Source organism: Phoca vitulina, unplaced genomic scaffold (genome assembly GCF_004348235.1).
Source record: "Phoca vitulina isolate PV1807 unplaced genomic scaffold, GSC_HSeal_1.0 scaffold28, whole genome shotgun sequence".
Taxonomy (NCBI): domain Eukaryota; kingdom Metazoa; phylum Chordata; class Mammalia; order Carnivora; family Phocidae; genus Phoca; species Phoca vitulina.
In genome coordinates, this window is record NW_022589731.1 from 1956395 (window position 1) to 1973849 (window position 17455).

The 17455-nt window shown below is 40.4% G+C and overlaps 1 protein-coding gene across 5 annotated transcripts in view; it reads right to left on the reverse strand.

Moving 5' to 3' along the window:
- Window positions 1-98: 98 nt before the first annotated feature.
- NT5C2 (5'-nucleotidase, cytosolic II) overlaps window positions 99-17455 on the reverse strand; it is a 134816-nt gene continuing 117459 nt past the window's right edge. For 3 of the 5 annotated variants that reach the window (XM_032423218.1, XM_032423219.1, XM_032423216.1), the window contains 13 exons: window positions 14020-14111; window positions 13824-13881; window positions 12687-12780; window positions 12009-12062; window positions 9425-9508; window positions 8336-8377; window positions 6930-7037; window positions 6583-6649; window positions 5557-5727; window positions 4162-4213; window positions 3971-4031; window positions 3668-3844; window positions 99-2973 (listed from right to left, as the gene is read on the reverse strand). In XM_032423218.1, coding sequence (XP_032279109.1) covers window positions 2737-2973; window positions 3668-3844; window positions 3971-4031; window positions 4162-4213; window positions 5557-5727; window positions 6583-6649; window positions 6930-7037; window positions 8336-8377; window positions 9425-9508; window positions 12009-12062; window positions 12687-12780; window positions 13824-13881; window positions 14020-14111 — 1297 coding nt within the window. In that variant the 3' untranslated portion in view covers window positions 99-2736. Of the gene's footprint in view, window positions 2974-3667; window positions 3845-3970; window positions 4032-4161; window positions 4214-5556; window positions 5728-6582; window positions 6650-6929; window positions 7038-8335; window positions 8378-9424; window positions 9509-12008; window positions 12063-12686; window positions 12781-13516; window positions 13607-13823; window positions 13882-14019; window positions 14112-17455 lie in introns of those variants that run through there. The other 2 variants (XM_032423220.1, XM_032423221.1) reach the window with 2 other exon arrangements.

The following is a 17455-nucleotide window of genomic DNA, read 5'->3' on the forward strand; positions in this document are numbered from 1 at the left end:
CAGCTGCTTAAAACCAGTAACATGACTAAAGGATTTGTAGCTCCAAGTTATTCTAGTTCTATTAAGAGCCGCTTCTAAAAGCACCTTAGAAAGGGTAGCTCGAAGGGCTTGCTTTCTTATTTTAGGTCTCAGCAGAGCCATGCTTATGAAGGTCTAAAATTGAAGGTCTAACAGAACACTAAACTTTCTTGGCTTTAATTTTTCGAAATATACTGACCATCTTTGTAGAGATGAATGGGGCAAGTCCTCTTACGAAGGGAACCCAGCAGGGCTGGGGTCTGCTGCACCTCTGACCAGCTGCTGGGTGTGGCAGGGTCCCTGTCAACCCTGTACATGCCCTAAGATTGGGAGTTCAGTCTAGCACCCCAGAAGGGGTGTCTGGTGCTTTTCAAATGCCCAGGGAAGAGATTTTGAAGAGTTGGGAAATCTGTGTTCTCATAGTCTAACATGCCTCAGTTCAAAACAAAAACATTAAGTTCAGCTTCCTTAACTGTTGGCAACAGAGAAACTCACTTTCATGTTTTAGCAAGCTCGACTACATCTGCCCCTGGACCGCCTAATTCCCTAGCACACTCTTCTAACAGGAATAACATGCAGAGAAGCAACACTCTGCTCTGGGTCGTAGATGCTTATGGAATCCTAGCTCTTTAAAATAGACTTTGGTGGTCCTGAAGAAAGCTCTGACCAGCAGTGGAATTCTTCTTCCAATTGTGTGCTTTTTACTCCTCGATCTTTGGATCCACTGTCAGACATCTGGAGAAAAAGAAACTCTTAAAAAGATAAGATCTTATGCAGATAACACAATACAAAAAAAAGTGTGGTAAATTAAAAGCAAAGTGTTCATGATGATCCTTGCTCTGAAAGGGAAAATATGTAAATGTACTATTAGAAGTTAGGCTCTGTAGTTGTAATAAGTCCCTTCAAAATTATTTGGCTTTGAGCAAATTTAAGACTGTGTCAAACTGGGCAACATCTATGAGAGCTGGGGTGACCACAAACATACTCTCTAAAATGGGGACAGTATTTAAGTGCTACTTGCAATAGCATTTGTAACCTGATTATTTTTATTTTTAGGATTTGAGGGAGCACATGCAAGTGGGGAGGAGGGGCAGAGGGAAAGACTCTCAGGTGGATTCCCCACTGAGCGTGCAGCTGGATATCATGATCTCAGCCGGAAAGAGGCAGCCACTCAATTGACTGAGCCACCCAGGTGCCCCAGTAACCTGATTACTTTTAAAGTAGCATATATTCCTAAGGGATACCAGTCTTAATGTAAAGCTCATATACTGAAAGTGATGAGGTAATATGGTCTTGGCTATGTTACTGAACTGTGTTCCCTTCCTATAAAATCATTTTTAAAAAGCCTTACCTCATAGTCCTGTACCAAAAAACGTCCCATGGAAAAGTTGTGAGACCTCTTTAAGTACTGGAACCATTAGTCATGCCAGACTATATTTCCTTTAAGAGAATGTCAAACTGATGTCACTAGCCAAACCTAAACCCACCTGAAGACCAACAGTTAATTACAGTTAGGCTACAGGAAGGGGTCAGAGTCAGGATTAGAAATATTATACTTTATTGAATTCTAGAGCAGCTAATCTACCCTCTGTGTTCACCAGTAGGCAGAACGGAAGGAAGGTACGGAGGGTAAAGTACCAGTCTCCACTACCACTGGAACTACCGCAGGCCATTCTGCACTGTGAGGCCGTCTAATAGCCTCAAGTACACAGTAATGATCCATTCTTGTTCAAAACAACAAGAAGTGATTTCTCTTGGGATTCAGAATTTACTCACATTGATTGTGCCTTCAGCTCTAATAAGGTTCTGACTTACAGGGCCCTCTTCCCATCCTCTAAAGCTTGACTTTGAACTACAGCTGTCCACCCTAGAGGTTAGAGAAGGCTGGAACTCTGGATAGCATGAGCCACACTGGCCCACACTAAGGAATTCACCCAGTTATGCTCTAATGGAAGGAGATTCCTCCTTTTCACGGGGCTTGCTCCTTTGCCCTCTTGCAGCTAACTAACTTCTTTCTATAGATTGATCCCAGATGAGAAAAAAATTGTTTCTGATAAGAAACATTTCTGCTATCAAAAAAAATGTAAGAAGAGATGAAGACTTGTACCTCAGAACAGAATCACTGCAGTGCATTCCAGACCAGCCCTATAGCAAACCAAATACTTGTGCAAGGCTGCTGAAGCCCCCAGTCTGCCCAGAGGACACTTCAGAGCTTATAAAAGGAAACTTGACCTTAACAGAAGACTACATTTGATAATGGAAACAATATATTTCTCCACTGATTGATATACAATAATGTGTAATGCACTGAAAATTTCAGGATGGATTTTGGAGTAAGAGCACAATTTGTAACGTAACATTTTTGGATCACCTCTTCCCATCACCCTTGCTCCACTCTGGGACTCTTCCCCACCCGGGGTGTATCCAATACATACTGAGAATGAAACAAGACAAGGAAACAGTGTCACAAGCCACGATGGAGCCATCTGCATGCCGTTCAGCCCAGCTTTACCCTTACTTTCTTTCAGTACAGACTCCATTACAATTTGAACCATCTGCAAAGAGTGCAAACAAAACTTAGAATATTTTAAAGTCTTCAGAAACTTTCCAGATGTACCTTTGCTGGAGCTCCCCCCCCACCCACCGCTAGAACCCATCCTTTGCTCCTCTAAGTCCTGCCAGGCTTGTTTAATGGGTGCTCAGTTTTGGTTTTCCTCCTTATTCTTCTTCCTCTTCCTCCTCTTCATCATCATCTTCATCATGGCAGTGTGTAATTTCCTGGGGGGCCAGTGGGAAGAGGTTGGGGGGTTTAATCTCACTAATCGACCGGGTCAACTGGTGCCGCTTGTAGTCGGTATCTTTGAAATCAACTGATGTGCGGTTCCGGGTGGCAAGAGGGGACTCCATCTCATTGATATCTACATGTGTATGTTCCACTGTTGATTCATGAGGCATCTAGAACAAAGTCAGAGGTTCAGAAAAACAGTTTCCTAAATCCTAACCCCTTCTCCCGCTTGTTAGGTGGCTGTGCAGAGGCGTGTCTATAATGGATCAGAGGCCCACCCAATTTAGATACTAAAGCGTCTTCCTAGAACTACCTAAAGCTGCCTATCTTTTTCCTCTCTTCTTCAACCCTTAAAACTGCCCAGATCATTACAGCTGGAAACTAGAAAAGATGAGGGAGAAAGATGCTTAATTCACACCAAAAAAAAAGTCTGGAACTATAGATCAGTATATATATCAGTACTAAGTAAGAAAAATACGGTTTTTATATAAATGCTAACAAAAGAGGAAAGTCTTCACTATTCAAACTTTTAATACGATACATTTCAGAGTGAAATTATACCCTGTAACATTCGATCTTGATCCTACTTTCTGAGAGATCCCTTTTGTGCAACCATGTAACCAGCTCATGGGCTTTTGCACAGTAGAAATGACAGACCCGGGAACGCCTGGGTGGCCCAGTCGGTTAAGCATCTGCCTTCGGCTCAGGTCATGATCCCGGGGTCCTGCTGCTGCTCCCCCTGCTTGTGCTCTCCCTGACAAAATCTGAAAACATCCCCTGTGCCACCCACAAACCTGGTTGCAGATTTTAGCAGTAAGAGTACATCTTAATTGTAACTACTAGCCTAAGACTGTATTAACTCACCAAGACGTGGGCAGCTCTAAAGAGGTAGCTGAAGGGATAGTAGAGCAGGTTGATGAAAGATGCTGCATAGAGATCGGCATATCGCATCACCTGACTGGCAAACAGGGTCTGCCGGGAGCCACTGCGAAACAGGCTTCCCATCATCCCGTAGCACATGTCCATGTCATGAGTCACTTTCTAAAACAGACGAGAGACTGAATTCTAACACTGAGTGCTGGCTATGTGCCAAGCCCTATGTACTAGAAGAAATATAAAAAGCAAAACTTGATCTTCCAAGTTTCCTCCCCAATCCCACTTGGATACCTTGATGCGTCTCTGGATGGAGCTAATGTCTGGGCGCTCATTGCTGCTGCTGTCAAGATGCCTGAAGACAAAGAAAACTCCACTGAAAATCTCCAGAAAAGACGTCTCCCCAACATAGGTGATTCCCGAAGAGGCAGAGGGTTGTTAGGGAAAACTTTTTTTTTTTTTTTTTGGAGGATGCAGAAACTTACTTGTAGAGTTCAGCCAAGAAAATATCCAAGCTCTGAAGCTCTTCAAAAAGTGCTAAAGTTTGAAGGGAAAAGAAAAATGTTTTAAATGAAAAGCATTCAGCTTTTAATTGCTGCCCGAACTCAATTAAGAGGCTGCTGATAGGACCAAAAAGTAAAGCTACAGGTGAGTGTACAAAATGACTTCCTTCTGCTTCAGGAAAACCCACTCCTGCCCTGATTTCTTCTTTAACTGCCTGTCCTGCTAGTTCACACCGCTGGCTACAACTCTCCTTTCCAAAAGGACGCTGACTCTGAGCTTACAAAGCGCTAATTCGCATCCCGTGTCAGGTGTGTCAGCAAACAACTGTTACCAGTTCCATTTTCAGATCCAAGGAGGAGGAGGAGATGAGGTGTCCAGGGTCACAAGTCCAGGAAATAGAGCCAAATCAACTAGATCTACAGAATTTCCTAGGTGGAAAGTTGAAAATGGGGATGAAAAGCTAGCTAGAAAGTCCCACTAAGGACAAGCAACAGCCAGTATCTGTTGCATGCTTTCGAGGTATTCCAGTCCTTCTCAATCTGCCCTCCCCAAAGAGAATTAAGCCCTAATGGATCTACTGAATATGACAAATTTTCTTTTATCTTTTTTGGGAGAACTGAAAATCATGCAAATCAATTTCTCTGTTCTGTGGCTCAGATGAGGAACCGTGGCTGAGAAAGGCTGTTACTTGTATCTTCTTTATACACACATTACACCCCAGTTAAGTCTCAGTGAAGTAGGTATTATCCTCATTTTCACATTTGAGGAAACTAAAGCACAGGGTGTCCCAGTAACTTCGAAGGGCATGAAGATATTAAGTAGTAGAGCTGGGGTAAGCAGCTGAGGCAATACCTTTCCCCAAGCTGTGGGTGATGCTGGCAAGGACTAGCTGGAGAACTTACATGTCAAACATCTTTACATAACTAGACCTACAGGTCAATTCAGCGTACAGTTCAGAGAATACAATTTGGCCTCATTCTCAGAAGAGCAGGAAAAGAAAAAAAAAAAAGACACATTACCACTCAGAGCCATCAATGCCCCCAAATCACAGATACAGGCTCATGGCGGAGAGACTGGAACTAGTAGGTGTGGTTGGAAAATATGGGACTACAGGGGAAAGTGGAATTCACAGTTTAGTTGCTACAGTAATATAACTCAGGATAGCAACATTCTGCGCTTAACTGGGAAGGAATTCAAGAAGCCTGAACAAGATAACCTCCCCTATTTCCTCAAATTCTGGAGTTCTGTACCGTATACCTGGCTAGAGGGAAGTATCCAAATATCTCGGGACTACCTCTGTCCCTTTCTCCCCACACACAAAGTAATGAGTTCACAGCTGGCCCGTAGGATATAAAGTAAGAGTAATGGCTCCTTACCACTCTTATCAGTCCAGACATGCAGCTCCTGTGCAAGCTCAGGAATCACCAGGAAAGTTCGCCACCCTTGCCGTTTCTTTGATTTTAAAATGTCTCCAAAAATGTGATCTCCAATATACAAAATGTCCTTGCCCTTGGCTCCCAACAGATCACAGACGGTATCGGATGAACCTGAAACGATGGAATGAACAATGGGAAAACAAAAATGTCTCCACGTTAAAAACTAGCATTCTAAGTACCATAACGATTAAATACTGTTCTAATTTTATTCTTATGCAAGGAACAGACTAGGAAAAGGTCTCACCTTTCTTAAAGACCCACCACTGTTTTTCTTTCATCATTCCTTTCATTGCCTCTAAGGCAAGGCCTTCAGTTCCACTGTGCGAACCAGGGTTCTTGATTACCAACAAAAACCACATGTCTCAGCTTTAGTGAATATAACCCTCCAAAAGTACCACCGCCATGTCTCATCAGAGATCTGACAATGTGGCTTTGTTCAATTGTTTCTCACTGCAACAAAATCTGCATATCTTGTCCATAAGGGCTCCCTGAGGATCCCTTTGAGAACCTCCTCAAAAAGGTAAAGGATGAGGAAAAACAGATCCTTTTAGGAAAATCAAAGATTCGTTAAGTTGGGGCGCCTGGGTGGCTCAGCCGGTTAAGCATCTGCCTTTGGCTCAGGTCATGATCTCAGGGTCCTGGGATCGAGCCCTGCGTCAGGCTCCCTGCTGAGGGGGGAATCTGCTTCTCCCTCTGCCCCAGCCCCTGCTCATGCGTGCACGTGCTCGCTCTCTCAAATAAATCTTTAAAAAAAAAAACAACCCACAAAATTAGGTCATACTAACAACTTCTCAAACCCATTCTCCTGACTCCTATTGCATTAGTAGGTGACTGAAGCATTTACCTCCAGTAGACAATATCTTCAGAATACTAAAGAGTTTGGGTGGCACTATGCCAGGAGGACACCAAAGCTTTCACAAGTCTGAACAAAGACTTAAACTAAATAAAGGGAAATCTGCAACTCACCTCCTGAGTAGACGATGCCATGCTGTAAGGGGCCTGTGTAGGTACCAATTTTCAGCTTGCCAGTCTTCTGTGAGGAGAGAAGATGGACTTTGTAATAATTTATTGTTCAATCACAATTGCCACCCAAGATGCGATCTGGATAGGCAGCTAAATGAACGGCACTTTTGAATTATATTCTTTTGGATTTATTTGGCTATCTCAATGAATATGTTTAAAACTTAGATTAAATTCAAAAGAAAGGTATGCCTAATAAGTTAAAAATACCTGTTTCCTTAGGAAGAATAAGAGTAGGAAAAGGAGAAATACGAAGGACATGGGCTAGCAGACAGCTCGTCCTCTCGACTTACAGTATCCACCTGACGCAGTACTGTGCCTTCTCCAAAGAAGAGTGGCTTCCGTGCATCCACCAAGATCAGGTCAAAGTAGGATTGCCATGGTCGATGGGAACTCCCAGGCTGATGAAGATGGGAAAGAGCAAAAGCCAAAACATCACTCCTAACCTTGAGGCACTAATATTTAATCTCACTCAGATACAAGGAATGTAGACGTATTAAGTATATCCAGAAGATCCCACTATTTTGTTAAAAACGTGTTTTATTATAAGCCACATTCTTTTGGAAGCAGCCAAGGTAAAAACATAAATTAACACATTTTAAATCATTTTATCTATTAATTATTTCACAGCAACTTAACATATGAAGGAAGGTGTGCTCACACTCTGAAATGGGTAACAGAGGCACAAAGGGGCCAGGAGAGATGCAAATCAATACTCAAGAGACAGATTAAGAAAGAGGCAGATCAGCATTAGAAGTATACAAACTTAGCATGGAACTATTACTAGCAAATTTTACTGGTTATGTTCTCAGAATAATGGCTCTAGGTTCACATTAGCCTTTGGCTCATATTGCAGGCTTATCACAGCACTAACCTAGAAGTTATGCCCATTAACATTATTTCCATCCTGAAATGGAACCATGCTATTAAACTTTTAAGGTAAGCTGAAGGGCAATGCATACTGTGCTTTTGAGCGATCTCAAAACAGATTTACTGATATTTACTCAAGCCTAGTACTAAAATCCCACAAGTATGTGACTAAGTTGCAATGAGTATTCCTTAAATCTAAGTGTAGTCCTATTGCAGGAATGAAGACTTCTCTAAACATCAAAGCTAACTGTTCTCTTGGCACAGAACTCAGCAATAACTAAGAGCAATATCCAGAAGTTGTCAAGAATATATATATATATAGGGCGCCTGGGTGGCTCAGGTGATTAAGCGACTGCCTTCGGCTCAGGTCATGATCCTGGAGTCCCTGGATCGAGTCCCGCATCGGGCTCTCTGCTCGGCAGGGAGTCAGCTTCTCCTTCTGACCCTCCCCCCTCTCATGTGCTCTCTCTCTCTCAAAAGAAAAAAAAAACTTAAAAAAAAAAAAAAAGAATATATATATATTTTCTGTTTCTTTTAATCAGATATCTTCCTCAACCTGAAAATTCCTATCTTTGCCACACAAACTTAACAATTCTACGTAATATTATTCTGATCCCATCCCACTAAATAACATGAATATCTCCCTTTTATTTCTACTTAGTTTTCAAAACTCTGACAATGTTATACTATACTAGCTCCTGCATTACTTCTAATGTTAATGAAGATTTCTAGATGAGTTCTGACAATTCCCTTAACTTTCAATATTCCAGAATAACTAAATGCATTCATTATTACTAAAAGCAGTGGTCTATTAAGTTATATATAGTACCTTGGGGCCATGCGGGAAATCAAACAGGTAAGTCATAATTTTCTGGAAAAAAAAAATCCAACATAAGGTCCATATACTACTTTTGCAAAAGATATATAGCACCTAAAAACAAAACAAAACAAAACAAAAAAAACCCAAGTTTTTCGTAAGACACGTCTTTTTCAACATAGGATTCATTACATTCATGTTTCCTCTAAGTTTATGAAATCGTGACAGCTGAAGCCAGAAATTAATGCTTCATCAAACAAACAAAAGCGGACATTCTCAGTAGGACACAGGCTTCTTCTGGGACATATTTTTGTACGCGTCATCCATATACCCTTACCCAACTCTCCTAGAGGACTGAAACATACATTTGGAATGGTATCTGAGGTAAGGGCATCGAGAAAACTAATGCCTCACATGGGAATAATACACCTTGGCCTCCTAACTATTGTTCCTAGATTAACCAAGCCAATGAACCATTAGATTTGTTGGCTTTGTAAGACTGCTTACTCCAGATCACATTTCTAAATCAAGATTTTACATAAAGAGAACTGGGCAGCACTGAACTGCTTGCTAGTACTATAAATCTGTAACTGTCTTAGCAAAAGTAAGAGGAGGCCAAGGAGTTAAATCGGCTCTTCTACATGCTTTAACCATGGCAAAAAAAAAATTTTTTTTTAAGTTATAAGGTAGTAAATTTTGATGGCTAAGAGTCAAAACATCCTTGCACCATCTATTGCTGTCTGGCTCCCAACAGCAGGGAGGGCATTTATAATAAATAAATGTGTGACTTCTCAAGTTTATGTAAATGATGCACCAGAGAGACGTAGAAGCCATTTTAATCAGCACAAATGTTTTAAATAACCTCCAAATTAAAACCTTCAAGTAGCCAACTGTAATCAGGGAAAATAGTCAAATGAAATATTGAGAAAAATTTGAGAACCACTCTGAGGTAGCCCTTATGCTATATTTTTTCACTCTGCTCTCAAAATGAAATAGCAAAAAACTACCCTCACTTAACAAACTACTGTCCTCAATATGTTCACAGTTCTTTAGGCCAAAATTATTCCTCTGTATAGACAAATAGGAATATTAAGCACTTACATCTGTATATTTATAGTCACTGTTGGTGGCAAGGAACACTTTCCCTACTTCCTTCATTCGGCTCAGAAGCAAAGGCAGTTTTCCCTGCAATATAATATGATGATAAGTGAAACACTAAAACACAAATACATACTCACTTACACTTGGACTTTTGTCCACTGGAATAAGAATAGGGGATGCCCTTTAAGGGTTGGTTGGTTTCAGAATTTTACATTTAAAAGACTACATTATCACTATACATGAATTAAGTATTAATATATGTAGTATACATGGTATATATAATGTATAGGTTTATTTATAAAATTATACACATGATATGCTTATTAAATATGCTTATTAAAAACACCTCGGGGCGCCTGGCTGGCTCAGTCAGTGGAGCATGCGACTCTTGATCTCAGGGTTGTGAGTCTGAGTCCCACATTGTGTGTAGAGATTACCAAATAAATAAATAAATAAATAAATAAAAAACATCTCTACCTTCCTCATGTCTGCCTCAGGAAAGAGTTTAAATTACCTTGTAATCTCAAAGTATATGAATGAGGTATGTAAACGGTCAGGAAAAGCTGATTTTAAATATTTTATTTATGTTAGAACACATACACAATCGCATGCACGAGCAGGAGCAGAGGGAGAGGGACAAGTAGACTCCTCCGAGCTCCATCCCACAACCCTGAGATCAATGACCTGGGCCAAAATCAAGAGTCAGCCGCTTAACTGACTGAGCCACCCAGGCGCCCCAGGAGGAGCTGATTTTACTTTTTTTTAAAGATTTTATTTATTTATTTCAGAGAGAGAGATGGCGAGAGCAGGAACACAAGCAGGGGCAGTGGAAGAAGGAGAAGGAGGCTTCCCGCTGAGCAGGGAGCCCGACATGGGGCTTGACCCCAGGACTCCGGGATCATGACCTGAGCCGAAGGCAGACACTTAAGGACTGAGCCACCCATGTGCCCCAAGGAGCTGATTTTAAACATCACCAGCAAAATACTCTACATGGAGAGTATAAGATATGGCTTCACCAAGTATACTTTTATAAAACACCTTGCAGAATGAAATGCCATGTGCAGGATGCAACCTAGAAATGCCCAGACCCATCTGCAGATACCGGAGGAAATTCTAACTCCTGACGTGACCAGAAAGAAAAGCAGCTTTTCCTTCTCTCACAGTAAATAGGTTCCTTCACTCAAATTCTCCTGGACCTCTCCTGAACCCCTCAGTGTTCTCTCTTGAAACAACAAGAGTGGAAGTGGGAGTGGAGGGGAAACAGGAGGTACAAAGACTGAAAACAGTAAGAAATCTGTACCAAAGTACTTCGAAGAAATATTGCATTCTGCTCTTACTCTGTGAGAAAATGAAGAAGTATCTAATCTTGGAGCTGTGTATGTTTCCTTTTTAATTTTAAAATAATTCCAGGGACGCTTGGGTGGCTCAGTCGCTTAAGCATCTCTGCCTTTGGCTCAGGTCATGATCCCAGGGGCCTGGGATGGAGCCCTGCATCGGGCTCCCTGCTCAACGGGGAGCCTGTTTTTCCCCCTGCCTGCCACTCCCCCTGCTTGTGCTCTCTCTGACAAATAAATAAGTAAAATATTTTAAAAACTATAAAATAAAATAATTCCAGACATGAGGCGCCTGGGTGGCTGAGCTGGTTAAGCAGCTGACTCTTGGTTTCAGCTCAGGTCGTGATCTCAGGGTTGTAGGATCAAGCCCCACAGAGGGCTCCGTGCTCAGCACAGAGTCTGCTCGAGACTCTCTCACCCTCTCTCACCTCCTCTGCTCCTCCCCCCAGCTTGTGGGCACACTCTTCTCACTCACTCCCACATAGAAACAAACAAACAAATAAATAAAATCTTCAGAAATAATTCCAGACTTACAGAAAAGTCGGGGAAATAGTACGTTCAATATATTCTTCATCTAGCTTCCCTTAATATTCAGATCTTACATAACCATAGTACAATGATCAAAACTAAGAAATTAACATTGGTACAATTCTATTAACTAAACTATTAAATTCTATTAATTCTATTCTAAATTAAATTCTATTAACTAAACTACAGATTTTAAAAATCCTTCAAGGAATTTTAAAGCTTTCCTCATTATTCCCTGTTGATTTAATTTAAATAATGGTCACATATATGTACATTTTTTAGATTATCTAGTGCTCTGGTTATGATTTGGATCACATTCAGGTGTGACCTATGGCCTTACCCCTTACTAACTGTATGAACTTGGGCAAGTTATGTAACCTCTGTTCCTCAGTTTCTTCACCTATAAAACAGAGGTAACAATACCTACCCTCAGGGTTCTATGGAGGAGATAAAATGGCATATAATCACTTAGTCATGTGCACACAGTAACTACTCTAGCTGCTATTATCATTAGAGCTAAAAGGACAAATGAAATACTGGATATTCTTGCCTATGAACAGACAGGAAAAACTGTACTAAGACCTATGTTCTGGCTGAAAATTACTGGTGATTATATTTGACATATACCAACACAAAGTCCATTGTCCCTGTCCATTTCATTATAAATAGGCTTGTTATTCATTTCCATGATTTGCAAATCTATTTTCCCCTTTCTTACTTACATCTTTGACTACATATTTCTCAAGATTTTCAACTGTCTTTTCCTTAAGGGAGCCCTAGAGGAAGAAAAAAAAAAGAACAAAATCAGTTTTTTAACAGTTTATAAGAAAAATTATCAACCCAAATGCATTTAAGTATTTACCAAAATGGAAAAGTAGATAAACTAGAGAGTGCCATGATAAAGCAGCAGATGAGATTTGCTGCGACTCTGCCTCCAAAATGTATTTAAAATATAAAACTATTTTTATTTTAAACTAGAAACCAAAAGGAATTTCATATTTTATTCAGTAAATTTATAGTAAATGTAATATTAACTAGTTAGTGTTATTAGTCAAGCAGAAGGTATTTGGAAAAAAACAGCCCATAATCATCCTCAAAGAGTAGGGTTAAGTATAATGTTAACACTAAAATCTCTTCTAAGTTTGGGAAATATAAACTGAAATAAAAGCTAGAAGCCAAGCACTATCACTAAGGAAAGATCAGCATTACTTCTGAAAGCAGGACAGCCAAAGACAGGAACACAAATATTTTAGAGAGCTGTCACTAGGGGGCAAATCCATTTTTTATTTTATTTTTTTAAATAGAGGAAAAATTCTGCTCTATTTGCACTTGAAAAGTAAACGTCAGACCATAAAACACACGCCACAGAGTGAATAGGTGAAGCAGAGGCTCCTAGGTACCTTGTAATGAACCCAGTCGACAGCATCTCTTACATCCTGGAACATACTTCGGTAAGACATGAAGAGGTCCCCATCTTTAAATCCTGTTTCACAGCTATACAAAGATGAAAAGAACATGACAGGGAATCCAAAAGAGGGTAAATAAGATGAACATCAAACACTGCCCCGGGGACCCAAAGATTCCATTATCACATGGATAAACACTGTGGCTAATTAGGAAAATAATTACTCCCTAGTGAAAATCCATTTTGACCACTGGACAGGACTATAGTGTTCAATGGAATACAGTAATTGTGAACAAATATAAAGTGATAGAATAATATACTGAAGTGGAAGCTAAAAGGTCAGTTCCAAAAATATCATGTTCTTTTATTCATCACTTTTAAGAAACAGGTTCCCATCAAAGAAACATTTAAAACTTAAAATTGGTAATTTAGGTTCTCTTCATCCTGACTTTTCTGACGTCGTCTCTAGGTACAAAGGTTTGGCCTATTTTCTATTTAGCTTAGTGACTTGGTGCTCCACCAGATTTAGTGCCTTGAAGTAGATAAGGCCTAGAGAGGATAAGAAATTAGCAAACTCTGACACACATGGCTGAACTTCCAGCAGTGGTTATACAATTCCCCCTAAAAAAGGAGAGGATAACTTGTTCAAGACTTAAACACAATTTTACTTCAGGGAGGATAAACCATATTTACTCCTCAATCAAATCTCACTGGGCCTGGGAATAAAACTAAACTACCACACCTGAATGGCTCCTGGGCAGCTGCTGTGAAATGAGTTGGGGGTTTCAGTGTAATTCTGCTTGGACAGATAATCATCACACAAACCTCCCACTCAGTTGTCACAATTAGCACCTCTGCTGGCCGTCTTCATTCCCAGGAGAAGCCAATCAGAAGTGGTCCCTTCCAAACATGGCTGCAGCACACTGGCAAGGAGAGGGGCCGAGTGGGAGGTGAGAGCCTGCATGGAGCTGCTGGTGCTGTCCCATCTCTCGGGCTGGCAATGTGGCATCTCTCACTAGCACTAAATTCACTTCAGAAAAGCAGAAAAGACCTACAATGGCCAGTTCTCTAAAACCCTGTACATTAATTTTAAAAAATCAATCGGAAAAAGAAAATTATACCATATACATACCTGGTATATCTAGGACAATTAGTAAAAAAATCTACAAGGCAGGCCAACAGGTAGGTCTCTGAAAAATGAAGAATAGATATTCATAAGCTATAAGTGAGATAATTCAAACTTATTTCATTATCTCCCTTGAGCAAAGACAAATGATCATGAAAAGAAGGGAAAGCATCCGTAATAAATGAGCACAGAATGAGTCTACCTGGTAGATTGAATAGTGTGTTCAGAATGTAAAATCTTTCAGTGTCATCTCGTTGGATAAATTTATTTGGATACTGCTCTCTAGTTTCTGGTCTGAAAGAAAAAACTTTAAATTAACTGATATTCAAGAAATGAACATTGTAATAGCTATCAGAAATTTCATCATTTAAAAATTCATTCAAGTATGTTGGTGGCTACATTCAAGGAAGGGTTCTAAATATTACACATGAGTAGCTACAAAGATAAACAAGCTCAGGTTCCAGCCCTTAAAAAGTTCTCAGTCTGGTAAGGGAGGTGAGTCACATACACAAACAATTATCACCAGGTTAAAAAAAAAAAAATCACAACTGCCTCAAGAAAGGTGCAGAGAGCTATGAGAAAATGGAGGAAGAGGGGACCATTTCAACTAAAGGGGTAGAAAAAAAGTGAATGTGGGAGTGAGGAAAGGGAAATCTAGCAAGAATGAAAAAGGGATGGCATAGGAGCTGGTCCTTAAAGGCTCGGTAGACCAATTCAAATACTAGTCCAACTGGAGAAGAGTGAGGGGAGCAGAGGAAAATAAAGCTAGAAAGATGAATTGAGGCAGATCATGCTATTGTTATTTTTCATTCAGGGGCAACAGAGTGCCACTGATAGGCTTCGGGGTTTTTTTGGGTTTTTTTGTTTGTGTTTGGTTGGTTTTTGCCACTGACGGTTTTTAAGCAAAGGGATAAAACCATCAGAGCTGAATTATAAAAATATGCAACTAGTAACAGTTTTAGGATAAAAAGAAGAAAGAAATGTGATTATGTTGCAAAAATGGCTACAAATTCTCCCTATGCATTGTAATGTGTGACTTTGTACTTCCTCTGATTAAGAGGCTCAGTCTATTTCTCCATCCTCAAATACAGGCTTGAGTAGCAGCAACTAGGTATCCAAGCAGAGGCTTGGAAAACACTTGCATATTGGGGCTTGCCTACTCTTGCTGCACTGCACCTCTGAGACTACTGAGTGAATGAGTGACATAACCTGCTGGAAGATAAAAGACTACATACAGGAATGAGGCACCCCAGCCACAGGCTGCCAAATGCCAGACATGTGAGTGAGGCCATGCCAGACCAGCAGAACAACCCCAGAACTGCCCAGATGACTCTCAGAATTTTGAGCTAAATAAAATGGTCACTGTTTTAAGCCACTAAGTTTTGAAGTAATTTATTATGCAGTAAAAGCTAACTGACACAAAGGACTGGGAAATCAGTTAAGTGGTTATTGTAGTCTTCCAGATGAGAGCAGGTGGGGTCTGTCCTAGAGTGGTGGCCCAGGAAATTAAAGGGAAGCGTTAATCATGAGAGACTGCCAAGGCCAAGACCAGGCAACTGACTGGCTGTGGCAGATGAGGGACATGAGAGTCAAAGATGATGATGCTCACACGAAGGTGTCCCTGAGAGGGTGGTGGTACCCTTAATAGCAATATGAAAACTGGATAAGAAGTAGATCTAAGAGGAATTCTATTTTGGATACATTAAGTTCAAAGTAAACAGATTTTTATAGGCAATTAGTAATAAAGGTCAAGAACTTAAAACAGAGATTCAGACTTCAGAAAGAACTGGGGTCATCTACACACAGGTAACAGATGAAGTCATGAAGACTGTTACAGTAGATGAGGCCACTTGCAGTTCAGAGGAAAAAAAGAAGACAGAACAGACCCATGGAGGACATTTAGGGTTAAAAAGAAAACCAGCAAAACAGATAAAAGTTGTTAGAGATGCCCAAGAACCCTGGAGAGTGAAATGAAACACTCGAAGAAGAGGAAGGGGATAGAATTAATAAAAATAGTACAGAGAAACCCAAAAGAAGAAAAACTAAAATATAAAAAGGCACAATTCTCAGGGCGCCTGGCTGGTTCAGTAGGTGGAGCGTGCGACTCTGGATCTTGGGGTTGTGAGTTTGAGCCCCACACTGGGTGTAGAGCGTGCTTAAAAATAAAATATTTAAAAAATGCACAGTTCTCACAATGAATATACAGAGATTAAGTACTCTGAATAAAGGACATCAAATTTAAAGTTCCTATCAGAGTAATCTGGGTAAATTCCTACTTGGGTCTGTTAACTACCAATGGCATAGACTCTAGTTAGGAAGAGAAAATCATATTAGCTCCCGGTCTTAGTCACCTTCTGAAATAAGAGTTCCCAATAAGGAATAACTACGTAGAATATCTCATTTTCTAGCCTTCTAAGGTTTTCTGTAATGAAAATTAAGGTGGAAGGGAATAGTAATGATGTGCTTTCCTCAGTCAGGTTTAGTAAGATGACACTGTCTCCTTAGATAGACTTTCCTATTCCCTCATTGTTAAAGAGTAATTCTTTTACATAAGGATAGTTAACAGTTATTAGGCAATTAGAATCAAACTGACTTACAAATTTAGTTAGCAATGACATTTTGTTTAAATTAAGAGCCAAATAAGGCTAGGGGCGCCTGGGTGGCTCAGTCGTTGAGCGTCTGCCTTCAGCTCAGGTCATGATCCCAGGGTGCTGGGATCGAGCCCCGCATCGGGCTCCTTGCTCAGCAGGGAGTCTGCTTCTCCCTTTCCTACTCCCCCTGCTTGTGTTCCCTCTCTCACTGTGTCTCTCTCTGTCAAATAAATAAATAAAATCTGAAAAAAAAAAAAAGGTCAAATCAGGCTAGCATATATTTAAAATAAAAATTAAGAAGGAAGGAATGCTAGACTTGGAAGTTGGGAGGAAAACAGTAACAGTACAGAATACTGCTAACTTTCTGTGACTTGCAGAATAAAGATTTGATCTCAATATTATCCTACTCTAAAACTTTAAAGGTCTTTGCCATTGTCCAAAAAAGAGGCCCCAACTCACTGGCAAGGCATGTAAGGTTATGCCTGATGTGGCCCTAACCTCCCTTCCAGCCTTGTCCACCAGTATTGCTTCAATAGCTCACTTTCCCTCTCCCTCCATCCTCAATCTCTCCTTTTCCACAGGCTTTTCCTTTTGACTCTGAAGACTGTACAGCATGTGTTGTCTGAATGATTCTGCATTACCCGTAAATGGCTTATTTTTGAAACACTACTAAATGTACTTCCAAAGGAGCTATTTGGAAACTTTATTGGTTTATTTGAGGAAAGAAAGAAGGTCTGTGGATCTTGAGTTAGTAAATCTAATTGCAGTACTAATTTATAGAACTTCCCTTCCTTTTCTTCTAGAACTACCCCTTCCCCGTAACACAAAAACCCCTTTTCAGACATTAATAAATAGAACCTCGGTTTATCTTCATTGGAATTTTGAGTTATGGTACAATATCCACATATAAAATAGCTTAGGTTGCTAGCATTATTTGCAATAGCTTTACATTCTACTCCTGTCTCCTGATATTCATGAATCTTGAACAAACCCCTCCCTCATGAGAGGAACAGTGAAAGAAAGGCAGATATAATCACAGGCCTGCCC